The 25495-nt window shown below is 37.5% G+C and overlaps 1 protein-coding gene across 2 annotated transcripts in view; it reads left to right on the top strand.

The window, feature by feature from the left end:
* Positions 1-25495, top strand: part of LOC128530787 (fibrinogen C domain-containing protein 1-like) — a 136077-nt gene that overhangs the window by 68457 nt on the left and 42125 nt on the right. For both annotated transcript variants that reach the window (XM_053504914.1, XM_053504913.1), the window contains one exon: positions 20593-20689. In XM_053504914.1, coding sequence (XP_053360889.1) covers positions 20593-20689 — 97 coding nt within the window. The remainder of the gene's footprint in view (positions 1-20592; positions 20690-25495) is intronic.

Genomic DNA, 25495 nt, shown 5'->3' with positions numbered 1-25495 from the left:
GCACCGAGTGACTTCTCCCTCCTTCATCACTTAAAGAAACCACTTCTTGGCAGGCGTTTGACGATGACGAGGTGATTCCAGAGGTGTAACTTTTCCTTAAGAGCCAAAAAGAAGGCCACCAGCTCATCCATTGTTTGGAGAAGTGTCTTGCTTAAGGTAGAGGATATGTAGAGAAGGACTAAGCTAACGACCAACAGCCTTTTTCATTACATTATTTTTTCTTATCAATAATAAGAATTTTATGACCGCCCCTTGTATTACATTTATTTATAGAATTGTCTCCCCCCGTTATTTTCATTGAGATTTTATTTTTGCAGCCAATAAATTGCATATATACAGTCTTGAGGAACCATCCACAGTTCTTCTAGTAAATATACATACATAAAGAAACATCTTCAAACATTGTGATATGAATTTAAATGTATATTTCTGATATTTTTCTGCCTATTTATTGCTTGTGTGTGTATATCCAGTACAGTTATCTTTATATATGCTACCTATATGGATTCCTAGTGTGTAAAGAAGCACCTATGCATATATTTCCTAATGTGCAGTGCTGTACATATAAAAATAAGATTTAATGAAATACCTATAAACTGGTTTGGGATGACATTCTTTCTAAAAGTAAGACAATCTGCTCCTTACTGCTATAATACAATGAGGTCACACCTATTTTTAGGTTTCCTACTGGATACAGTTTGGAGAATATGTACTGAATTTAACAGGCACTTGTTTAATTAGTATTTGAATTAGGAATGCACTGTTTTAATGAGGATGAGGTACATGTTTTTGGCACTCATGGACACTGATATTAATACCAATAGCAAAATGGGTACTTAATAGTAAGCATTCATAGATGCCATGGAATATTTTTTTTTTAAGAACTCTGTTCTTGTTGTGTCTTGCCATCTGTTGGTAACAATGACGTCTTTATGCTTGCTAAGCATTATAAGATTTAAAAGGCATCTTTAATAGAGAATACGAGGAGAAGAAAAAAAAAAAAAGAGAATACGAGGAGAACCGACCTGAGTGCGGTATCAGAGAGCCCGATCATTAAAAACTATGCCATGAATTGCCCCTTGACTCACAAGCAACGGGCTGAGTAAGAAAAAGGAAATGCACTTGTTACTTTGTGTGCTTGTCTTACTGATCCATGCTTGAGAATACCTTTTTGTGTGCAAAAATCATGGCACCTTGAGCTTGTTTTATAATGACTCACTCATCCTGCTAGCTCACTTAGGTCAGACACTTTGTATGTCATTTTTTGAAATTATGAAATGTGTAATTATGAAATTGCTGTTATTTCATGTTGCTGATTTATTAGTGTAATGAAATATATTTAACTTTCATCACATACAGTATTATCATCTGGTATTGGATGTTGCTATCTAAATGAGGAGTGAATATGTACAGTAACAGATGATACATGATGCAATTATCAGCTCACTGCATCAATTTTTATTACATTACCCTATTTGGCAGTGTTGACTTCTAACTTTGGCACTTGTTCTATCCAATCAATGCTTCTTCTATTCAAGAAAAATTGTTTAATTAGTTTAATTTCTTTACGTGATTGGCTGATAGATAAAGAGAACTCCTTTCATCATTTTAGTAGTGCAGATAGACTGTAGACCTTTTTTACCTGATGACATCTGTTTGTCACAGTCCTGTTTACTTCTGGACAGTCAAAAGTGCCAAAACCCACATTTAACCCTTACAAAAATTTATATAAAACTGTCAATATATTAAACAATTTAATGTTTTGATCCACTAATAAATGTAAAAAAAATTATATTGTTAATATTTCTTGTTGCTAAACTAACTGATAATAACTTATAATTAACGGAAAAAATATTAATATTCAGAAATTTATTCACAATATACAGAATAATATATTGCAATATATTACAATATAATAAAGAACACATAGGGAATTGCCGTTTTTCGTATATTAAAAAGTATATTATATTAAATATATTAAAAAAAATTAAATGCATATCATAATGTATGTAATTTTTTATTTAACAATATACTTCATAATATATTGAATTTGATTAAATATATCTATTTCTTTATATTTTTACAATATACTTATATGTTGTTCAAACAAAATGGACTTTATAGGCATTAATGAGAGCACACAGACAAAGTAAAAGTGTGTGTGTTATTCTTAAACATGCAAAAAGGTTTAATAATGTTTTAATAGATATTAATATCCATACATGATCCATTCATATTGCAACATATTAATAAATATAACCACTGGTTTCCTATATATGGAAATGTATTATTTAATATAAGACATTTTTATATGTATTATGTTAAATATTACATATTATATTATATTATATTATATTATATTATATTATATTATATTATATTATATTAAATGATACACACTAAATTGCCACACTAAATTGCCATATATATATACACACACACACAGAAGCACTTTCACCAGGAAAAAAAAACATATGATAATGTTATGTCATCTTAAACAACACTTTCTCTAAAATTTTTCCTAATTGCCTCTTAAGCGTCCATGGTGTGTTTCATGGCAAACGCGTGCTACAGCGCTAACTAGCTTTTAACACAAGGCTGAATCCCAAATCCCTCTCTAACTCTTAATCAAGAGCAACAGTTTTTGCGTGGAACCAGTGACCATACACCCTACAGCACATAGTGCACTAGCTTTCCGTTTTAATCTATTTGGGATTTAACCCTAGAACAGTTAGTAAGTAATTAATTAGAAAGCTTGAAATGTCAAGATTAGTTAACGTAACCTGCACAATTATTTTCATTTTATGAAGCATAACGCACAGTGTATCCCATAGCATTGTCTCATTTGCAACAGAAGCACTGAGTGAGCTTCTGAATAATGCTAATGCTAGCAAACACCACCAAATCAAAAAGGAATCACAGATTTGTACACCATCTGAGGTAATCATGTTATGATTACAAATCAAACTTCTGTAAATTAATATCCTTATTACATTCTTATTCGATTTTCATCCACTTGTTTCTCCTTGGAATAAGTATCGAAAATTACAACAGTAAAAAAGTCACAACATACTACGTATGAAAATAATTAACAGAACAGAAGCTACAGTTTGACAAAGCATCAGGTGATCCTGTCAGGTGATCACCTCCAACTTGATCATCAATGGAAATACAAAGTCAGTTAATTGTGCTTCCGCCGTCTGCTGTTCTGATTGACGTCATGTTGCGTCACGTGACTGCACAAGGTCTGTACAAAGAGTTATGTCATTACACCATCATTCGACAAGAAATTCTAAATAATTCAAAACTTTTGTTTCTTTGCCCTTTCTTCCATGTCTGAACCGGAGTGGAACTCTCATTTTAGTCAAATGTTCTTTGTATCTTTGTTCTGAACAAATTGTTAGCCTTGTTTTCATTCCCTCTCAAGCACATTAACATCAGTGGGATCCTGAGAAGGGAAGAATGAATCTGTTATGAGGAATTAATAGTTGCAATGCCTCTATTCATCATCTCTGGCCTCCAGCGTTTTTGCTGATGAGGGTGAGCTGAAAAGGAGCAGATTGAGTTCAAACAACAGAACAGAGAAAGAAAGAGAGAGAGAGATAGAGGATGGAGAAGGAAGTAAGGGAAGGAGGGAGGTGGAGAAGATTGACGACTGGTGTGGAGAAAGATCGAGTGGGACTCTCTAATGTACACACCCATTCAGTCACAGCTCTGTTTATTAAAAACATACAAAAGGAAGACCTTCAGAGTGTTTTTGTTTTTACATTCCCTCTCTCGGTACTTAATTTCCACTCCGTTTTTTTCTGTGGGAAAAAAGAAAGATGGCTAAAATGAACCAAGAGAGTCTAAAATTCATTAGAAAGCAGGACGCCTCCGAAACAAACAGTGGTTAATTGGAGCAGATACTTTTGCTGCCAAAATCAGATGTATAAACATCTGTGGAACAGCTGTGGCTGTCAGGCATGTCTGCAATAATGGCCCTGTTCTACCTCAGTATGTACACAGGTGCAGTCCCTAAAAACTACGATGGCAGAACTTCCACAAATCAATGAGCACCAGAGAGACTTGAAGGAAAAAGAAAATGTCAAAATGGTGCTTTGTATGATATTTGTAAATGGCACTCTTTCAATACATAATTTGCTCTGAAGACAAAAAGAAAAAAAAATATTAATATAACTATAAACAAATTTGATAAACAGCACATCCAGCCTGCCAAGCTGCTTTGGTTGCTGCCTACTGCCTCATGATTTAGTGCAAAAGATACTGTACTGTATACTATAGCCATACACTTGCTTAGAAGATAAAAGATCCGTCGAATTATTCATGTCTTTAAATAAAGCACACCAAATTGTTTTGTTTTACACCCAAGCTTCACATTACTGCATGTGACTAGTGCTGTTTTGACCTAAGAATAAATGCATGCATGGAAACTTTTTCTGAGAATGTAGGTCTATTAATACCATCAGTACAAATAAACATCAAATCCGAGAACATTTCCTGACGTCACATTAAATAATATTTCCCCCATTAAAATAGAAAACCTAAATGTCAAACCTTTGCAGAGGTACTAAAATAAATAGATACTGTATTTCAGTTATCGTATATTTTTTTCAGTCAGCCAGGCAGTCATTCTGGAGCAGTGAAAAACAAATGAGTGCCAAGCAAATGTAAAACTCACCCTAATATAAAGTAAAGCAATGCATACACTCATAGAATTAATAGATAATGGAAAATCTCATCTTATATACATACTAGCCTGCAAGAAGAACTACTATGGAAGGCAAGGAACCCTTTAGGAACCCTTATTCCTTAAGGCTTAGTTACATGTATAGTACAATAAGGGTCAACCAAATGAAAACCTTCTTTATGTTTTATATATTATTTACATTCATGTTTACATTTAGATTAAAGTTTATTTGGATTTGTTGATTAATGTATTTCTTATTTAGACTTCCTTGTTGCCGTGGAGATGGTAGAAACAGTTAGGCAGTTCTACAGGATTGTAGGATGGCATGCTGCAGTGCAGAGTGTGATAGGGGCTTTGACATAAGTGTGTATTAGTCTGTTTTTGGCCTTGTAAATCTGTGATTTGTAGATCAAGCATCTGTACAGGGACCTAGTGAAGGGAGAGTAGCAATGGAGTTAAAAAAGAAAAGCTGTGTTCTGGTTCAGTTGCAAAGGTCAAATTGCGCGAGCCAGGAGAAATGTGCAGTACTCTAGTATCAAAATGACGAGGGACTGAACAAGCACCTGAGTGACCTGTGTGTATAGGAATGAACAAATCTTTCTGCAGCTGTAAAAGTGAAATTGACATTAGTGAATCAGATTAACCGTGAGGAAAAAAAAGACAGTTGTGTGCAGTAAGTGAAAGTTAATGACAAGGTCCTGACCTCTGAGTTGAATCACATGGGATAAACAGCAGTTAATTTTTTTTTAAGAATAAATTTTAGATGATGAGCTGCCGTCTATGCTCAGATCTGAGTGAAAACATGAGTGTCAGAGGAAAGTAGAGGTTCATGTGACATTATAAAGATGTTGCATATAGAGGAAGAACGAGAGAGGCCCGGGCATTAACCCTTGTGGGACACCAGTGGAAAGTGGTTTCTCTCAATGTCACTTGATTTGACCAATGATCCAGATAAAAAGCAAACTATTGCCAAAATGTGCCACAGATTAAACCTCGTGAGAATTGACAAAAGTGTCTTCTTGCTGACCATGTCAAATGCTGCTAAGAGGTTAAGTTGAATGAGGACAGCTGACAGTTTGAGTGCAGAATGAGAATAGCACCTGCCTTCTTTAATGCAGTGGGGACATGACTATATGCTAATAGATTGGATCCAATGGACATGTGCTAAGATCACCACCAATCTTGTAATCTTTTAATCCCATCCATACAAAGGTTGAGATACACTATATAGCCAATGGTTTGTAGGCAATAATGTGGGCCACACAAGGCTGTAATGCCATATGTGCTTTTTAAACATCCCATCCCAGCTTTAGTCCCTTTTTTGCTTTTTTTAATACCTTCCACTATAAGGCTTTACAGTGGTTTTTGGAATGCCACTGTGAGGATTTGTGCTCATTGAGCTACAGTACAAGAGCATTAGCGAGGTCAGGCATGAATGTTGATTGAGATGGCCTGGGGTACAATCAGTGTTCCAGTTCATCCCTGCAGTGGTTTCCTTTAAATGTAGCTGTTGTATAGCTGCAAAGCTCATTTCTCAAGGCTTTTCCTTTATTTATCATGCTGCTTGGTAAAGGGCATAATGATCTTGATTTAGGCTAGATCTCTATCAGTGTCTGTAGGCTGTGAATGAAATGTTCTTCTCTCAGCTTTATAAAATTAGGGAGCAGCAAGTGGCATCAACTTTCATAAAGATCTGGAGCTTTGTGAAGGATCTGTGTTTTTTATTGCAAGTGTTTGCATAGGATGTGAAGGGTGTTGCAAATGTTTTTTTTTTCTTTTTTCACTTTGAGTTTAGTTATTTCAACTGTGTGATGATACAAGCTTCAGGAGATTCTTTCACACAGTGACATGCTGCGTTTGCGTCAGGTTGCTGCTTCCACTGAGCTGTGCTAACAGTCTCCCGCTGCACTGTGGGATACAGCACTGACAGTTGGAGCTTCAAAGCTCATTTAACAATGAGGGTCACACAGTGTTTCCCTTTCAGTCACCTCCTGGCATTTTATAACTTCTGATTACTTTGCACTTCAGTTCAGTTTAAAAGGCTGCTTTTTTTTAATCAACATACATTTTTTAAAGGTTGAAATGGGCTAAATAATGGGTTAAGCAATAATTAAAATCTTTATATTGCTTTACGGTACAGATCCATTAAACATCTCTAGGGCAAAGTGAAATTGGACATAGGACATTTCACTTTTAAAAAAGTGAAATGTCCTATATTGCTTATCCTGTACAGGTTACGGGGGGCGGGAGGTCTGGAGTCTATCCCAGGAGACATAGGGCACTGTCATGTACTTGTGGTGCGTGTTTGCATGGCATAGTCGCAGAGGCAAGATGTCTTTTATTGATATTTTTAAGGCAAAAACTTACAGAAACACCACCAACACAACATAACTATAATAACAAAAGCTAGACGCCAAACAGAACTTAAGACGGGCTATTTATAATCATTCACTTAATTACTTGCCTCGGTTCAGGTGGGCGCTTTATTCACCTGACCGGGGTGCAGTCTGGGACATGAAGTTCCCAACTAAACATTACAAAAAAAACACAACAGGTCTGGGCATTTGTCGTCCTCTAGGGGTTGATCCTTACAGTACCCGCCCCCCCCCTTAAAAATGCTAATCCGGAGCTTTAACGGAGGTCCTGGGCTGCCCCCCCAAGGATCTCTGTCTGGACTTCTGACCCCGAGGCTGCTGACTTTGTGCCCTGGGCCGGGTTGCAGTGCATGCATCACGGGATCCCCAAAGCCGAGCGGCTTCACTGGGCCAATGGGCCCGAAGCTGGGTGACGGCACTGGTGTTGGAGCTTTAGAGCCGGGCCGCCCAGCTGTCAGCTGAGTCCGGTGGCGGAACGGGCATGACGATCGCGGAGCTTGGCAGCTGCGAAGCTGCCGAGCTGAAGTGATGTCCGTGGCTCTTGGAGGCAGCGGAGCTGAAGCGACGCTCTCAGGGCTCAGCGGATGCGGAGCTGAAACGACGCTCGCCGCTCTTGGAGGTTGCGGAGCTGAAGCGATGTCCTCAAAGCCGGGAGGCGGAGGAAGGACGATGTTCTCCAGGGTCCTCCTTAACTCCCCACACTCGCTTTCCCGCAAAGGCTGCGAAGGTTGAGGAAACTCGTTGTCGTTGCCATTCAGCAGCGGCGCATAGTCCTCCACGTCGAGCAAAGGCGGCGGAGGAAACCCGTCGTCATTTCCGTTTAGCAGCGGCGCGTAGTCCTCCACATCGAACAGCGGAGGTGGAGGGAACACGTCGACGTTGCCGTTGAGAATAGGCGGAGGCGGAGAAAGGGAGTGACGATCATGACCTGCTGTGTTGCTCTCCTGAAGCTTTGAGCCTTTCTCATGGCTCTCGCGAAGCTGAAGCTGTCCGAGCAGGTTTTGGAGCTGTCTAGCCTGCTCCCGCAGGTCTTGAATGTGCTCCTCATTCGTCTTTGCCCAGAACTTGTACAGTTCTCAGGACCCTTCCTCCTGGGATTCCCCTTCGCCTCTGATGTGCCTGACCTCCTCGGCCTGGACCTCTTCATCGGAACATGAGAACCCCTCTAGCTGTGTCACCTCTGAATGGCTTCCGCCGGATTGCGAGCCTGCAGCCTTCCCAGCTTTGCTGCTCCTCTCTCTTTCTGCTCCTCGCTGTCCTCCAGCAAGTCTGCCGGCTCGGCGAGCCTGCAGCCCTGCCAGCTCTGCCACACCTTGCCTCGGTTCAGGTGGGCGTTTTATTTACCTGACCCAGGTGCAGTCTGGGACATGAAGTTCCCAACTAAACAATTACAGAAAAAACACAACAGGTCTGGGCATTTGTCGCCCTCTAGGGGTTGATCCTTACAGGCACGAGGGTACATTCTAAACATGGTGCCAATCTCTCACACCTGGAGGAAACCCACCAAGCGCTGGGAGAACATGCAAACTCCACAAATACAGACTGGTGACAGGAATCAAAACCCTTGGCACGGGCCACAGTGCTAGCCACTACACCACCCATGCCTCGGTGAATTAATCGTGTATAATTTATTTATTAGTTATACTGATTTTATTTACAGATCCATTGTTTTATAAACCAGAACCTTTTTGTTTTTTGCTCTCCTCAAAAAGTAATTTCCTTACTCACTCATCGCCTATGCTGCTTTATCCTGTATACAGGGTCACGGGGTGGCTAGCGCCTATATAAGGAGACATCATGGACGGGTGCCAATCCATCGTAGGGCACACATACACACACATATAGTACATACACTAACACACTCAGACTCACACTACAGACAATTTGGGAATGACAATTAGGCTAACTTGCACGTCTTTGGACTGTGGGAGAAAACTAGAGCACCTGGAGGAAACCCACCAAGCATATGGAGAACATATGCACAAACTTTATGCACAAAGACCCAAGGTGGGAATCAAACCCTGGGGTCTTTGTGCATGCAAACAAACAAAGATCCAAAGACCCAAGACCGATGTATCTCCAGGCCTGTTTGATTCCCGCCTTGGGTCTTTGTGCATGCAAACCACTAAACCACTGTACCGCCAAAAGAAATTTCCAGTGTTTTTAAATTAAACATGAAAAGTTCCATCTTAGCTGCCCAAAGTCAGTATGACTCATTTCTAAGTGCTTTTCAACAATACATTATGTTGAGGTAGTGCCACAAAAAGCAACAGACTGTTTCTGTTTTTGAAATATGGCCTTGACTATGATCAAAAGATATTTTGAGAGACAGCAATCAACTAAACGGTTTCTGCTACTTGAAAGATGTCTGCTACTTGTCTCCCTGAAAGACAAGATAACGATAAAGCAAGATTAAATACAAGATAAAGCAGGAAAGTATCAGGATAGAAATTGCAGCAGCACAAGAGTCTTGTGTGTTTGGAGGAAATCTGTGGCAACGGCATCAATCTCGCTTGAGTTATCTATATCTGGAACGTTTTATCTTTCGATAGGGGCAAGAGAGGGAAAACTCCTTAAAAGAAGACTTTCTTGCGTCTTCCTTGCCATCCGCAGGTCCAGTCTGTTCTTCAGCGATTGCTATATTTCACGGCACTCAAAACTCTGAGATGCAGCCCGGCAGAAGGGTGAAAAAAGGGTCCATTTTTATGCAGGCACGGTAAAAGGTGATGAGAGATAAAAGGAACATTAATACTAGAGAGGCTTACCTCTCCTTTTATTTTTCCATCTCTGTGGTTTGAATTTTGCATGACCACTAAAGGTCTGAAGCTCCAAGGATTTGTGGAATTGCTCTATTTATATTCTCCATGCTGGAACAGCAAGCCTGTAGTTTAGGGTTATTTTAAAATGACTGAACTCTGCATACCTAATCAGACAGCCTGGCCACTGATCGCTCAGAACACAGTAATAGTATTTCTTTTCTTTTGTTTCTTTATTTCTCTCACTCTCTGTTTTTTTTTTTTTTTTTTTTTTTTTGCAATTATAGCCTGGATGCTACTGTCAACTAGCTTCAAAAATTATATTCATCCTTGTTTTTCAAACCACACAGTTGCCTGAGTGACAGAATTCATGCCATTTGCAAGAAAATATTGTATTATTGATGTTATGACTTTTTTTTGTTAAAAGGACGAGAGATCCTTTATTTATATCAAATGGTTATATGACTGGAGGGAAGGTGCCTTTACTGAAATATTCACCATAAGGGAATTGCACAAATGCTTGGTCAGAAGTATGACAGTGTTCACTTTGTGTCGCATTTCTTGAGTAAAAGTAGCAAACAAATTTTGTTTGAGTGCCCTAGAGTTTGAAAGCTCCCTGGGTTTGTTTTCAAACTCAGCAGGAGTCGGCGCTTTATACGTTTGCAAATAAATCGCATAGGATTCACAATGAATTTTGGTTCATTTTTGGTTTTGTTTTTATTTTTTTTAAATAAAATTTTCCCTCAGTAAACCAGCAGGCCTTGAGGACATCACTGCTGTCCAACTTCATTATCCAACACCAGCTCCCGCTGTCACCTTTTAGCAGCTTCATTAATCCCAAGACATTACGGGTTGACAGTCCTTTCGCCATTTGCATAAACCCAAACGGATGGACTATAACAACGTAGAGCGCTATATTATAGATTCTAAACATTTTTCTTAAACTTGAAGACAGAAAAATCCAATTATGTCTTTGCACAGGAGTATTTTCCACTTGTGAATGAAATGTCATTGGTTGCACATATGTTTAACGATGCCCTTTATATTGTTAGCATTTAAATAATGAAAAGAAAAGGTGGCCTGCTGAGAGATGATTAACCTAGCAGTATAAGTATGATGTAAAGGTGTCTCAAAAGTGGCCATGCATTTATTAAGAGCCAGTGTTTCCAAATGTGATGTCAATCAAAACCAAGGCAGACCAACAGGACCAAGAGTTAAAAAATTCAGAATACGGCTGATTTCACTCCGAGCTTGTTTGCCAATGTCTGCACCACAATTTGATATTTTGTGACATTTTTTTTGGTTCAGTTAATTTTATATTACAGCAATTTCCATAAATTTAGTGACATGTGCATTGATGGATTCATCATGCATTCCTTCTTAAATAACTGCACACACCTGACTTACAAATATAAAACCCAGAATTGTGTCTACATACAGTACTGTATGGGTGTTATGATCAGGTGTCTGCTAGAGCCGTGATGAGGTAGTTTAATCAATATTTTGTTGGTTCAGGCAATTTAGCGACTTAGCTTTTGATTCAGAATCGATTGACATGTTGTTAAATGGTTTAAAATTCCTTAAAAATATACCACAGCTTTTTCAGCAAACTGAAACTAAATGCATTTTCCGCAAATACTTTCTGGTGATTCCATCACTGGTCCAGTTTGGCAGAAAAAAAAAGATTAGCATGTATGATGCATGACATTTACACATTTAACAACTCATTTCAGTTTTTATTGAATACTTTTATACTTGAATTTTTTTTAACCTGTAAGAAATAGCTGCTTGCAATAAATCAGTTTTAAACTTTTTAATGCTTTTGAATCAAATCGATAGAATATACGAATACGTACATATTACATCTCATCTATCTTCTACTAAATAGTTAAAAATGAGTACAGGGCTGTTGTATTGGTCATACGCCATGTGAATATTACTTTAAAGTCTGGTAATCCAGGGCCAGGGGTAGCTCAGTGGTTAAGGCATTGGACTCTGGTTCGGAAGATCCCAGGTTCAAACCCCACAACCACCAAGTTGCCACTGTTGGGCCCTTGAGCAAGGCCCTTAACCCTCAATTGCTCAGATGTATAACGAGATAAAAATGTAAGTCGCTCTGGATAAGAGCGTCTGCCAAATGCCTAAATGTAAATGTAAATGTAATCATACATAAAGAAAAAGAGCTGTGTTTATGTTAGCTTAAATGCTCAGCAAAGCCATGCGACCTTCATACTGAGAATGTATAGCTGCTCAACATACTGTAGAACACACTCCGTATCTTAAAGAAAAAAACATGGCCACATCTGCCACATTTGCTAATAAGGACAAGAACAAAAAGTTGCCTCATAATTCAAGGCTCAAGTTTAAGCCCAGCTGCTACTGTACTGTATATGTTTGTTCCTACTGTACTTAGTTTGTCTTCCAAATAACCTTAATGCCCATTTATGTAACAAATGTACTGTAGGTGCAGAGTGTTAAGTGTTGTGTAAAAAAAAAAAAAAAAAAAAAAAACAGACACTGCTGGTATTTGTAGATGTCCACCTCAGATGCTATCTGGATAATCCTTGATAACCTCGACTGGATTTCCACGATTCGCTGGTAGGAAAAGCTGTGAAAGTCCATTGTCAGGATTCAATCTGAATCACATTAGCAGGGTGTTTAATTGCTAATGGGTTGCAGATGGTCCCAATGATTTCAACTGGCCGCTTTTCCCTCTTCAATCTAATTGCACAGACTGCATATTACATAATTAACAAGTATTTACAGATTGCACTGAGGGTATATTAATCCCTCTGTTCTTTGCCATGTTCTTCTTGGAACTTTCATGCTGTAAAGCTCTCCAACTGACATTTCTAATTAGAAATCATGCAGAGTGATGGACAGCAAATTAAATCAGGGTCATAATGGTGATGATAACTCTTAAGTTTTTTTTTCTTCTTTTTTTTTCTTCCATCTCTCTCTGTCTCTGTGCGGTTTTGCTGCAGTGATTAAAAGAGCGACGGAGAGCGCTCGTTTAAAGTGGGAGCTCTTTTGTCGGGAATGGAGTTATTGGACGTACCGGATAAGCACACTCCATAACGTGAAGGGAAATGAGCCAGCATGAGTCTTCTCACGTCAGTGGCATGCATCATTTCAAAATGTGCTATCTCCAGTTTCCTGCTCTGGATTAAAAGCCTGAGATGATTAGGTGTGCGGTGACTCAGTGGCCTGTGTAAGCCCGGTTCTTTGAAGTGTGTGTGTGTGTGTGTGTGTGTGTGTGTGTGTGGTGCGCTGTCTTAATAGCTATGCACCTTTTTTCATGGTACGCCAACTGCCCCTAAGGAAGGCAAAGGAAACTTTGAATTCTATTTCTAGTTCATCATACAGCCGTTTGAGAGGCTACTGAAATAGGCACAGTGATGAAGGTCCAAGCGATGTGTTATTGTTTTGCCATCATGGCAAGTTTTTTTTTTTTTTTCCACCTAGTCCTTTTTTTTTTGGGTTCAAGTACATTTGGACTTTACTGAGCTTTCAGAATAATAATTAAAGAAAAAGCATTGAAAAGTATTTTACACATTTTCAAGACCATTTTTTTTTCGCCATTTCAGTGTCTATGTAAATGAGCCACTTGTAAATGAGTCCCACTCTGCAAGAAAACTGCAGAGCTGAGCGAAAAACCAGGGACTGACTCTTCTTATATGAGGTCACATTAGGGAAAATATTTCGTTGGCTTGTTTAAACTCCAGCCAATACAAAAAATGAGAGTAAAAAGCAGGGAATGTTTGTTTTCTCAATTCTTTTGGTTGCACACACACACAGACCCACACACACACACACACACACACACACACAGACACAGCTCACAACAAAAGACCCGTCTGAAAGTTGAAAAAAAGAAAATAACCATTACTTTAAGTTGATCTATCATTTCTAGACTCAGCAACTTTACGTGGCAATAAAATGAAGCCAGCTGATGACCTGAATGACCAAGTTTTTTTTTTTTATTCCCTGATGGCATGCACATATTCTAGGACTCAAACAGAAGTGAGAGAGTGGTTCTGGGAGAATTTCCACCCAGAAACTGGTCACCATGCTGTGATCAAAGCTGAAGGGATGGAAATAAAATATTAAAGTATATAGTTTCATATAAAAAGCAATTACTTTAACATGAAATAACTTTTTAGTCATTTAAAAAAAAAACCCAAAATGAATCACTCTTTCTTGGTCAGGATCGTGCTGGTTTCTGAGTCATCCTGGGAATACATACTGGATGGGACACAGTATACTCACTTCATTCACGCCTAGGGGGCAACATTGCCTCACCGGCATGTTTCTAAAAGGTGGGAAGAAACCAGAGAACCCAAAAGCAGCCCATTAGAAAATTCAGCACAGAGAGTACCGAGAGAGATTCAAACCAGGGACTTTAGAGACAAATTTTAGACAAATGTATTGGTCGTGAACCGATTTTTTCATATTGTGTTCATGAATCGAGGTTTCACTGTGCATATATATTTATACATATAATAAAACTCTAAACACTAAAGTTGCCATGTCTGTACATTGGAGATATTTGTGAAAAAAATAATTAAGGGGTAATTTTTTTCAAAAAGTTACTTAAGTAAATGTAACCGAGTAAATGTACTGTACTGTAGCTCGTTACTACCCATCTTTGTGCACAGCTAGTGTCTACAGTAATTTCTCCTTCATTTAGTAATTTTGTACCTGGTCAGTCCTTTTATTAAAAAATACAACAGCGCAGAATCATTGCTTGCTTGCTTGTTCTTGCCCTCTTTCTCTTCCTTCCTCTTTTTCCATTATCCTGGTGCTGCATTATTTGATTACTCATGGTCGCAGTCGTAATTAAATGCCCAAATGGATGCTGTCATGCTGCACTTGGTACAATAGGCATTCTGGACTACATTCATTTCTACCGTTGCACTGATTAGTGACATTATAACATCTTTTATTTTAATGTGTTTCATAAGGCAGAATAATTTGTGCAATAGCAGAGTTTGTTCTTTTTACTTAATCTTGTGCTGCCGGAGTGCATCTGTGTATTGAAAAGCCTCTTATACTGCAAAAACACATCAATTGGACTGAAGAATGCCACTTGTTGAGATTTAAGGGATTATACAGGATTAGATTGGAACTGATTTTGTCTCCTCCTCTGCAATTTTAAACACTTTTAGAAGCGAGAGAAGTCCTTCTGCCATGTCATTAGTGCAAACTGAGGATCAAAGATTTAAAAAGACATTTCTGTGAACTTTTAATGGTTTTGTTAACGTAGCTGAATGATGTCATTGATTGACGTGCGTACTGTAATTTGGATGGTGTAAGGAAATATAGAAAGGCTGTAAGTTGGAAAGAAAATGCAAACGCAACAATACCTTTTTCAGTCTGCCACATCCCTGTCTGTGTAGTATTGCTAGATTTTGGGGTGATGCTCATTTAATAAAGTGGATCGATCGTTGCAGTCACAGAGCATGTATTTCTCCGAGTCTTACAGGAGGCCTGCAGTAGTTCGGGACACAATAACTGCACTATTGAGTCAGACAGGACCCAGCTGTGTGGCTGTGGGTACACTCGTTCCTTTATTGCTCTCTCCTTGGCCCCCGAACAGAGGAGGCGGGGCCGGTTGACTGACATGTTGACGAGTGCGTCCTGCATTTGGTGCTCACTGGCTATAGTGTTTGTCAGGGCAGTAGATTGTTATCCTCACGCTGCTGTACCTTCCTGGCTATAAAAGCAGCCTGCTGGGGAAAACAACTGAAGCACATGCTTTGTTTTTCTGTCATTTTTTGCAGCAGGGCTTGTTTTTTTTTTCTCCTTTTGTTTTCAGTTGGCAGTTATATGAAACCAAACCTACTATTGCCCAATAACACCCCAAAGAAATGAAGATCTCTGCTGCAGGCCCACGCACACACACGCACATGCATACACACACACGCACACACTTACACAAATGAACTTGTCCTGCATTTAGCGAAGAATCATTTAAACTTACAAGTAGTAAATATTACTATTATATTTAATAGCCTTATATCCCTTATGGAAAATTTATATATATGGCAATATAATTTAAAATATAATGCAATATATTAAATAATAAATATAAATATATAGGAAACTAGTGCTTATATTTGTTAATATAAATGAGCTGTCTTTAAGACTTAAATGAGATTTAGCCGTTTTCTGCATTTTCTCAAAGGTGTCTCAAATGTGGCTCATTACCTCTAAATCTCTAACCCTTGATATAAAATGTATGTTTGCTGTTAATAGAGTTTTTTTTTATCACATGTCACTTTATTTTAAACTGCATAGTTATTGTATGTGTTCTTCTTCTTCTTATTATTATTATTTTATGGTCATGAATATGTTCTATTTCTTGCCTATATGATCTTTAAAAAAAATGTTGCTTAGTCACGTGTGTATAGTTCAAATGAAATAAAAATTGAGTTCATTGTATTGCCTAAGTTGTAATATAATGAACTCAAGTGCTGAAACAAATGTCACTCTAGAGGTTAACTAAGTACATTTAATTCATTACTGTATTTAAGTATTTAATATTAATATTTAAGATTTTATATGGGTACTTAATTCGAGGAGTTTTATTAGTGAATACTTTTTATTTTTAAATATCTGTTAATTTTACTTCACTACAATGTATTACATTGTACGTGTTAAATACTGTCCCACAGTTGTGCGTAGTATTTGAAGCTGGGATATAACCACCAGCTGACTATTATGCGTACCTGCGTGATTTGCCTTGCCTCTGTGAAATGTTTAATGAGAGAGAGAGAGAGAGAGAGAGAGAGATTTTACTTTTGACAAAGACGTTTGATACTTAAGTAAATTTGAAGTTAAGTACTTTTGTAGTTTTACCTCATTAGAAATGTAAATGGAGGACTTTCTACTTTCCCTTGCATGATATTTAACTTGTGGTACTGTGGTACTCCTACAGTCTAAAAACATGCAGATTAGGCTAATTTGCATTCCCAGATTTCCTCGTACTGTGTGTGATTATGTACATGTGTGCGCTGCGATAGATTGGCACCCTGTCCAGGGTGTACCCCGCCTTGTGCCCTAAGTCTCCTGGGATAGACTTCAGGCCCCTCACGACTCTGCATACAGGAATAAGCGGTACTGACGATGACTGAGTGAGTGAGTGAGTGAGTGAGAGTTTCCAGTGCTGTTAAACTTTGATTAGTCTGTTAAAATCTGATCAGTCTAGTCAGTAGGTTGCCGAAGCAACACACAGGTTTATAATAAGGCGCTCATTCTAAGAACAGCTCATGTTCACAGGGACTCATGCTGCAGACAGTAAACATAATATACGATTTATACACCTTATTTTAAAAGATGAAAAATAAATTAAATTAATAAATGAACATTAATACTTAATGTGTTTTACTTAACAAGAAAAACACATCATTATATTGTCGTACAGTATATATATGTCGTCTATTATTATTTCATATAAATCAAGCAAATCCTTAAGACCTTACATTAACAATAGATAGTACTAAAACTTCTTAAAAGCCTTACCTTATACTTAATGTACTTATAAGCAAATGTGTCATACTACCAGCCAAAAGTCTATATAAGTCTTCTAATTTCATGTTCTTTCCTGATTTTCACTAAAATATGCAATAATCTCCTTTAAACAGTTGATATTGAGACATGTCTGCTACTGTACTTATGCTCTGTGAGGTCTTCATAGTGGCTCTAATCTGAGGTGCTGTTTTGTGAGCCTGGTGACTCTAAATGAACTTCTCCTCTGCAGCAGAGGTAAGTTCTGGTCTTGCTTTTCTGGGAAGGTGTTCATGAGAGCCAGTTTCATTATAGTGCTTGATTTTTTGTGTTTCTTGGGTTTTGCACACGCATGCGACAATACTGTTTTCGAAGAACTGTTCCAGAACAGCTGACCTTTGTGTGATAAAATGACAAACAACTGAGTGTTATTGTTGTTTCTTAATTATCTAATACCATATTTGATATTTCATATTTTTTTTTTTTTATCAGTATAGTTCTAGTATAAGTATATTTCAGTATGTATAAAATAAATTTAAACTTTTGACTGGTATTATATAAGTGTGTTTTATAAAAATAGATTTTTTGGCTGTAAAACTTTTTTTAAAACCTTAAAAAAAAAAAATATATATATATATATATATATATATATATATATATATATATATATATATATATATATATATATATAAAATTTATTATTTTTTTTGTCTGGAATGTTGCCTAGCAATGAAGCTGTAGTGTTATCAGACACTATTGTGGTGATGATTATTTGCGAGTATTTATAATAACGCATTCAATTATTTATGGAACTCTGGGTTTTATCCTTTTTTTTTGGTCACATTTTATATAACATGCTTAAGATCATACTTTTCTGTCATGAAAGGATTTAAGTGACTAAGGACTACTCATCTGTTTAATTAATGCGCCTCAACAAACATTACAATTAAAACAACAATAAACGTGTGAAGCTACACACAGAGCTGGAGATTGCTATTGTATATTTGTAAATGCAATTATGCACTCAGACTAAATTTCAGACATTACATTTTTTTTTTTTTTGGTAATTTAGCAACGCCATTCGTCTGTGTTGAAGCCTTTATACAAGAGGGGTACATGACAAAGCAGTGTAATCTGCTGCTGAAGCTCATCTGCACTGAAAGACTGGTGTCAGCTATTGTGTGCTCTGCTGCCAGTGGACATTCGTTATATGGAGAGAAATTGCTTTGTGGACACACCGTGTGAAGTCTAAAGCGGATTCATGGTGGATGTGAAAAGAAACTCAGGAATCCCACTCCATCTAAAACTATTATAGCATGTGTGTGCGTTGTTTTTTTTCTTTCAGTATAGGAGACAGTACAGTCAGCAGGTTTGCTACGGAGACATTACCCAAAGCTACTTTTCATTCACAGTCAATCACCTCTAACGCAGCAGTGCTCAGGCAAGGCTTTCTGTTTTTAAATTAACATCTTATTGCTTTTTAAATCAAAGCCAGTCCATGCTGCCCTGGTAGGAATAGTCTTATCAATGCTTATGAAATATTTATTAAAACACAGGAATTTTTTGCTATGTTTTAATAGGTTTGTTCTCGGGGTGCAATGAAGATTTAGAGCTCTTGCTTCAGAAAGGTGACTCGATAAGTAGTTACAGAGATTATGGTGAATAATTAAAATCTCTTTGGTTCCTTTGTGGATTGGAGGAGGACTGAAAGCGAGGATTTATTCGGAGTCGAACCACAAGCTACTCATTTTAAATGCAGCCCCGAGCACCTCGCACGGAGCCTCGCATGTTGTCTCAAGAGAAGCGCTGTGCTGCTTTCCAAGATGCTTGAAAGGTGCACCTCCTAGGCCTCAATGTGGGATCTGGGGAATGTTATACGCTATACATCCACACAGACATGCCTTCAGTAACAGCTAAACCACCATAATGAGCTGGTGCTAAGGCACAGGCAGTTCCTTTCAGTAGAAGGTTGTCGATCGCTGACAAACACACCCACGGAGACAATATTCTGATTTCTAATTCAGGCCAGAGAATGTGTCGACAACATTCTGGATTCAATCTATATGGTTCCCTGATGTGTTTGTGTGTATAGGTGTGTGTTTGAGTGCATGTTTTTACCCTTATGGAGCAGTTTCGAGCACATAAACTAGCACTGCCCATCCTGTTTTCTATTACAAGTCTGGTTTGGTTTCTTTACTGCCATTTTCAACAGGTATTGATCCACTGCTTGCTTGATTAATCTTCTATAAGTGCATCAGGAGTTGATTATTGCTTGAATTACACTTTAAATTCTCTTTAGGTCTATCTTTACACTAGTTTACATCCAAAAAAAAATAAATAAATAAAAACAACCACCTGATCCTCACACCTGTATGTGACACTCATTTCGGATTAAGTCCCTTTATGCTTCTATAATATTCTCCACTTTCTCAAGGCTTTCCACTGGATTTATAGCATTGCCATAAGGATTTTGTTCAGTCATCCACAAGAGCATTACTGAAGCCAGGCACTGACCTGTACAATGAGGACTGGGTTGCAGTCAGAGTTCCAGTTTACGCTGAAAGTGTTCATTTGTGTGCTTCACGGAGCTTGCTTTGGAAACAGCAATTAGCCTAATCTGCATGTCTATGGACTGGGTGAGGAAATTAGATTGCCCAAAGAAAATCCACGGAGCACAGGAATAACAGATGCAAAAGTAAGACGTGATCCCTTGACCTTGAAGGTGCAAGGCCACAGCTATTGGAAGCCATCCTTGGTGTATTATATGACTATTAAACCTGTACTTGGTCAGAGAGCAGGGCATCGGCCTGGCACTCTATTAGTTTCCTAAATATTTTTTTTTAAAGGAGGAACAGAAGCAAGAATTACAATAATATCTAGATTACAATAATATCTGGTCCGTTGGTCTCCTTACATCACTAGTGTTCATGTGCAGTTAGAAAAGAGACCTGGATTGCACACAAATATTTTTACTCAAGTCAAATACTGTATAAATAGATGTCACTTATGTAACTGTATGAAATCAATTTAAATCAGCATCTCATTGGAATGTTAAAATCTGCAATAAATACATGTCGATTACAAAATATTATATGTTTCTGTTGACAAGCACACTCTTATTGTCTAAAACACATTAATTATTACTGTAGTGTTTATTATCATATATAAAAATGTATATAGCTATTTGCATGATACCAGCATCATTCTTTAAATCTTTAAGAGGAAATTCTATATCTTGATTTTTCATATTTCTGTCCTCCAGGTGTTCCAGCGCAGAGAAGACGGCTCCGTAAACTTCTACAGAGATTGGGCTGCGTACAAAGAGGGATTTGGCAAGATTACAGGGGAACACTGGCTTGGTAAATTCAGCTTTCAGGAATTTTTCTTTTGTTATTATTACTTGCATAAAAGGGATTCTTATCATGATGGTATTTCAGTTCCTTTCTTTTTTTTTAACCAAAGCTTTTACAGATATACTGTCTGATCATTTCAGCAGACAAATGCAAAAGCTTGTGGAGTGGATGTTTTGCTTTCCTGCTGAGCAGTTAACAATATGTTGAAGTCGGTAATTGCTCCAGATTCAGATAAACATTCAGCTGTTAGAAATAAACTGTTTCTGAAGTGTTGGCAAATATAATTTATAATTTACCTTACAAAGAAGGCAGGAACGCTGTTTGTAGACATTATTACTCAGTAAAAAAGTAGAAAAAGTTAGAGAAACCTTTATGAAGGTTTAAAATTAATTTTACTTGAGTTAAAGCTTGAGTGTATGATTCAGTCATGCGCTGGTCATGTTGATCAAGATTAATATTTTTAGCTAACTACCAAACAGACTTAGTCTAGTTAGTTAATTTCACCTGGGTAAACCAGGCTAGCTTATGAAATAGGATTTTGTTAACTGTTTTAATTATTGCTAATTCAAATGATTTAGTATTAATAAGCTAACTGCCAAGCAGACATAGTGTAGTTAGATACTTTAGACTAATGCTAAATAGCCACTTAGCTTATCTTACCATACAGAAATAACATTCTAGTTTACAAAAACAGGGATTTACTGTACCATAATTTTGCTAAATTAAACAAACTAGCTAACTGATTATTTATTAATTCATTCATTTATTTATTTATTTTAAATCTTATCATTCTTTCGAACTACCAAAAAGAGTTAGTCTAGTTTGCTAAGCTAATGCTGACTAGGCAAAAAAAAAGCCTAACTTATGAAATAGGATTTTGCTCTGTTGACATATAAAAATTATTTTCTACTTTTTAAAGAAAAAGTGGATATCACTTAGCATTGTACTGCTAATTCAAATAAACTAGCAATAATTAGCAAAAGCACAAACTGCCAAACATACATACTTTAGTTAGATAACATTAGACACTAATGCCAACCAGACAAATGATTCTAGCTTATGAAATTGGATGGTGCTGTTTTAACCTTTAAAATAATCACATTTCTAATTTTAAAAAGTGTCTATTAAGCTTTATTTCATTATCAGATCCTACTCGTTTGCCCCTGGAACTGGTGCCTTATTTCTGCTAAGAGTGTTTCAAGAAAATATGACTTATTTCGGTAAAACCAGAGGTAAATGTGTAGGCGAGGTAAAGGGTAATCTCAGTATCTATGTTCTTAGTGGTGGTGAGGTGTTGTGGTATTTTATCTGTCTGTCGTTCACTTGAAAAAAGACTTTAATGTCACTAAAATGGCATTATGGGTGGAAAAAAACAAGTTTCAACTGTTTTACGTACTTTCATTTTTACAGTTAGAGTTGTTAATCTTGCAGTTTTTAATGAGTATCAAACTAACAGAGATGTTTTTTTTTAAACTTCAGGTTTATACGTTTATCTTGGCTGTTGACCAAGCCATTTATTTATTTATTTTCATGATTTGTTTGTCATATTGCTTTAATGAATTATTACGTCATGGCAAAGAGATACCTGCAGTGTTCTACTCCTGATTCTGCTGCAGCCGAACTACAGTACACCACATACGGAGATTTTGTGTAGGATGATGTTAAGCAGTAGGCCAGGCTCACAAACATCCTAGAGTTTATCAATTTGTTTAATTTTTTTATTTTAGAAGTTAAGGCCACATTGAGCCACATTGATGTTCATCACACTGAGGGATGTTCACCACCTCCTGGGCTGTAATGCTCACAGTGGTTAAAAACTATACACTCATGCATTTCTGTGCACTGGTTTGAGACGGGGCTGGTTACTAAATCAGCATTACTACTCAGCCACTGTGCTCATATCCCAGTAAAATGAGCCAAGCTCAAACCAGCATTTGGTGGAAAACTAATACTGCAGCATTTTTTCAGAAGGCACATTCAACTTGTTCTACACTTTCCCCCAAACCAGAATGCCCCTGTCTGTAAGAAAATTTATTTTATATTTAATTGGTAGGATGCCTTTTCTTGATTACTGGCTGGGATATTTGTGCAGCACTGCCAAGATATAAGAAACAGTTGTTGGAAAGTAGATACAAGTAAGACAGGAACAGTTACAGCCCTTAATGTGAAGGAGATCCTGAATTAATGACATATTTCTTTCAAAACTGAACCTTCCCAGATGTCAAAAAAAAAACATCTCTGTAAGTTTGATTAATCACACCTTATTGGCTTTAGGCTGTTATGGGGAAAATTTTAAAGTGTGACATAAGATGGACTAGGGCATTGGTGGCCAGTGGTAGGCCATGCAGAAGGCCCAGGGTTGATTTCCAGCCAATGCTCAAACCCCAGCCACTGAATGGAGTGCCGGTTCCATGCCCGGATGGAATGGAAGTGATTTGTTAGAAAGGGCATCAGACGTGAAACCCCTCAATGGAAACACCTAAAAGACTTATAGCAACATCACATAAGAGGGACTGCTGTTGTGCTGAATATCAAAACTATAAAGGTGAATATAATAAACCATGGAGGTTGTGGACAGTCATGTAAGTCTTGTACGTTTCTTTTCATATTTCAGTTACAAAAGAGGTGTTGTTTTTTTTAAGACAGCATAACGTTATCAGATGTGTTTTCCTGCTGACAGTGTTTCTGTGACTGGGTTTGGCAGGCAGCTGCTCTTCTCTCCTTCCAACTTTCACTTAAGCTGCCGAGTCTAATTAACAATTGTCAGACGCCCCGTGACACATGTAGAGTGATGCATGTATTTAAACATTCCAGTGCTGTTGTGCTCTATATCACAACACAAGGTATGACTTTTGTCCAATCAGATTACTCACTCGGAACTAACTGTTGTATAAAGCAGATAAGCATTTACAGTTACTAGCCACCTAGCTACACTCTGATAGCTGATTAGGTACTGAGGGTTTATATCAGAGAAGAAATAATCATGTCATTTCCTTTATGACTTATCAGTTAACCTTTTGAATATAGCAAGTTTGACTGAAGATTGTGCCTTATTTGATGAATTTAGACAGATTCTGACATGCCACCACCTCTACTCCTGTTTTAATTGTGATTTTATTTAAATTTTTTCATGATCACTCCGGTTGTACTGTAAATTCCAACGAAAGATTTTCAGCAAAATATATGAAGAAAAGTATTCTTTTACATTGTATTCTGACAGAGTTGATGATGGATTCAGGGGGTGGAGATCATATACAGTAGATTTCCAGCAAAAATAGTGTCCACTGACAAGTACACAAATATAATACCCGATGTGTCAAGCAGTTCCAGGAATAGTAGAATGTGACTCTTTCTTATAGAAAAGGACATGTAAATGGTCTATTAATCTGACTGATATTTACATAGTAGGGTATGTGTCTACTGTAAATGGGGATGTCTTTCTGTGTGCATATGATGGATCACTTCTTTTCAGGCACTTCCAGCCTAAACAAGATAAATGGCTTTTTTATTTATTTACTGCAAGATTCCTTTTACTTTATCAGCATCAGAAGATAGAGAACGTTTGTCAAAGCGATTCACATTGACTCTTATAACACAACGCTATTGATTTCACAATACCGCTTGGTCAGAAGATATTGATTAACCTTCTATTCCAGCTGACAGCATTGCCTACTGTAACTGAAATCACAAATTATTTTGTTAATGCAAAAGTTTTTACAAGTTACAACACTTGTTATATCAATGCGTCACAGCTTGTGTTGTGGACGGTCTACATAATGACCTGTTCTTTAAAAGGTGTTTGTATTTAATAAAGGAAAATGTTTAATTGTGGTTATGGTGAAATTTTCAGTAAAGTGTTTTTAGTTTAATTTATAACATTTGGAGGAGTCTCCAGTGCCGGTACGTTTTTCACTATCAGAGCGACAAAAACTTGGACAATGTTACATGTTTTTGTTCTTTTCTTACTATGACAAGCTGGAATTCCTTCAATAAAAAAAAGAAAAAAGAGAATAGGGGAAGAAATGACGGTTTATCGCTGCAGTAATGCGAGTAATAACAGGAACTAATTTATTTTATGGTAAAAAGAGACAAAATGTTATTCGCTAATATGTTATTGAATTGTAGTTAATATATAAACATAAACTTTGGGTTGTACTGTTACTGAAAAAATAAACACCTTTGGGGGGTATATGAGTAACTCCACTTCTTGTCAGCCCACATCACATCATTCTGTTGTTGATTGTATTCTTATAACAGCATGGATCCTCATATTTAATTTTCAAACAGCTCCTACTGACAACAATGCTTTAAAGACAAAGCTAGAATATTATTAATTTTTCTGTTCAGGGCAAGACTGTGTTTTATTGACCATGTGTGTGCTCATGTCCACAAATGTGGAATGACAGGCCTGTCAGTCACTGAATGTAATCTCTTTGAGATTTATAATCTTTATGAGAAGAGGAATGACATTTCCCACAGCTGGTTATTCTGGCTCCTGCGCCATAAAGAAGCCTGGCCTATAGCACTGACCTAAAGTCTGGGCATAGAACCCATGTCGGTGTGTTTGTTTGGATGCCGAGGGAGATGCCCTTTCCCATGGATTGAAGAACCCTGCAGTTTTGTCTGATAATGGAGCTGCAGGATACTGCTGCTGTCGATGAAGATTAGCTTGAAACTCTCAACTATTTACTAATCAATAAGACATGAGGAACCTGAGCACAATTAACCTATGGGTCCAGAGAGATGAGCTGGAGGGAAGAAAGCAAAAAAAAAAAAAAAGTACACAGGCATCAGGTTAAGTGAAAAAGGGAG

Source organism: Clarias gariepinus, chromosome 9 (assembly GCF_024256425.1).
Source record: "Clarias gariepinus isolate MV-2021 ecotype Netherlands chromosome 9, CGAR_prim_01v2, whole genome shotgun sequence".
NCBI classification, from domain to species: Eukaryota; Metazoa; Chordata; class Actinopteri; order Siluriformes; family Clariidae; genus Clarias; species Clarias gariepinus.
This window is presented reverse-complemented; position numbering and strand designations above follow the sequence as displayed.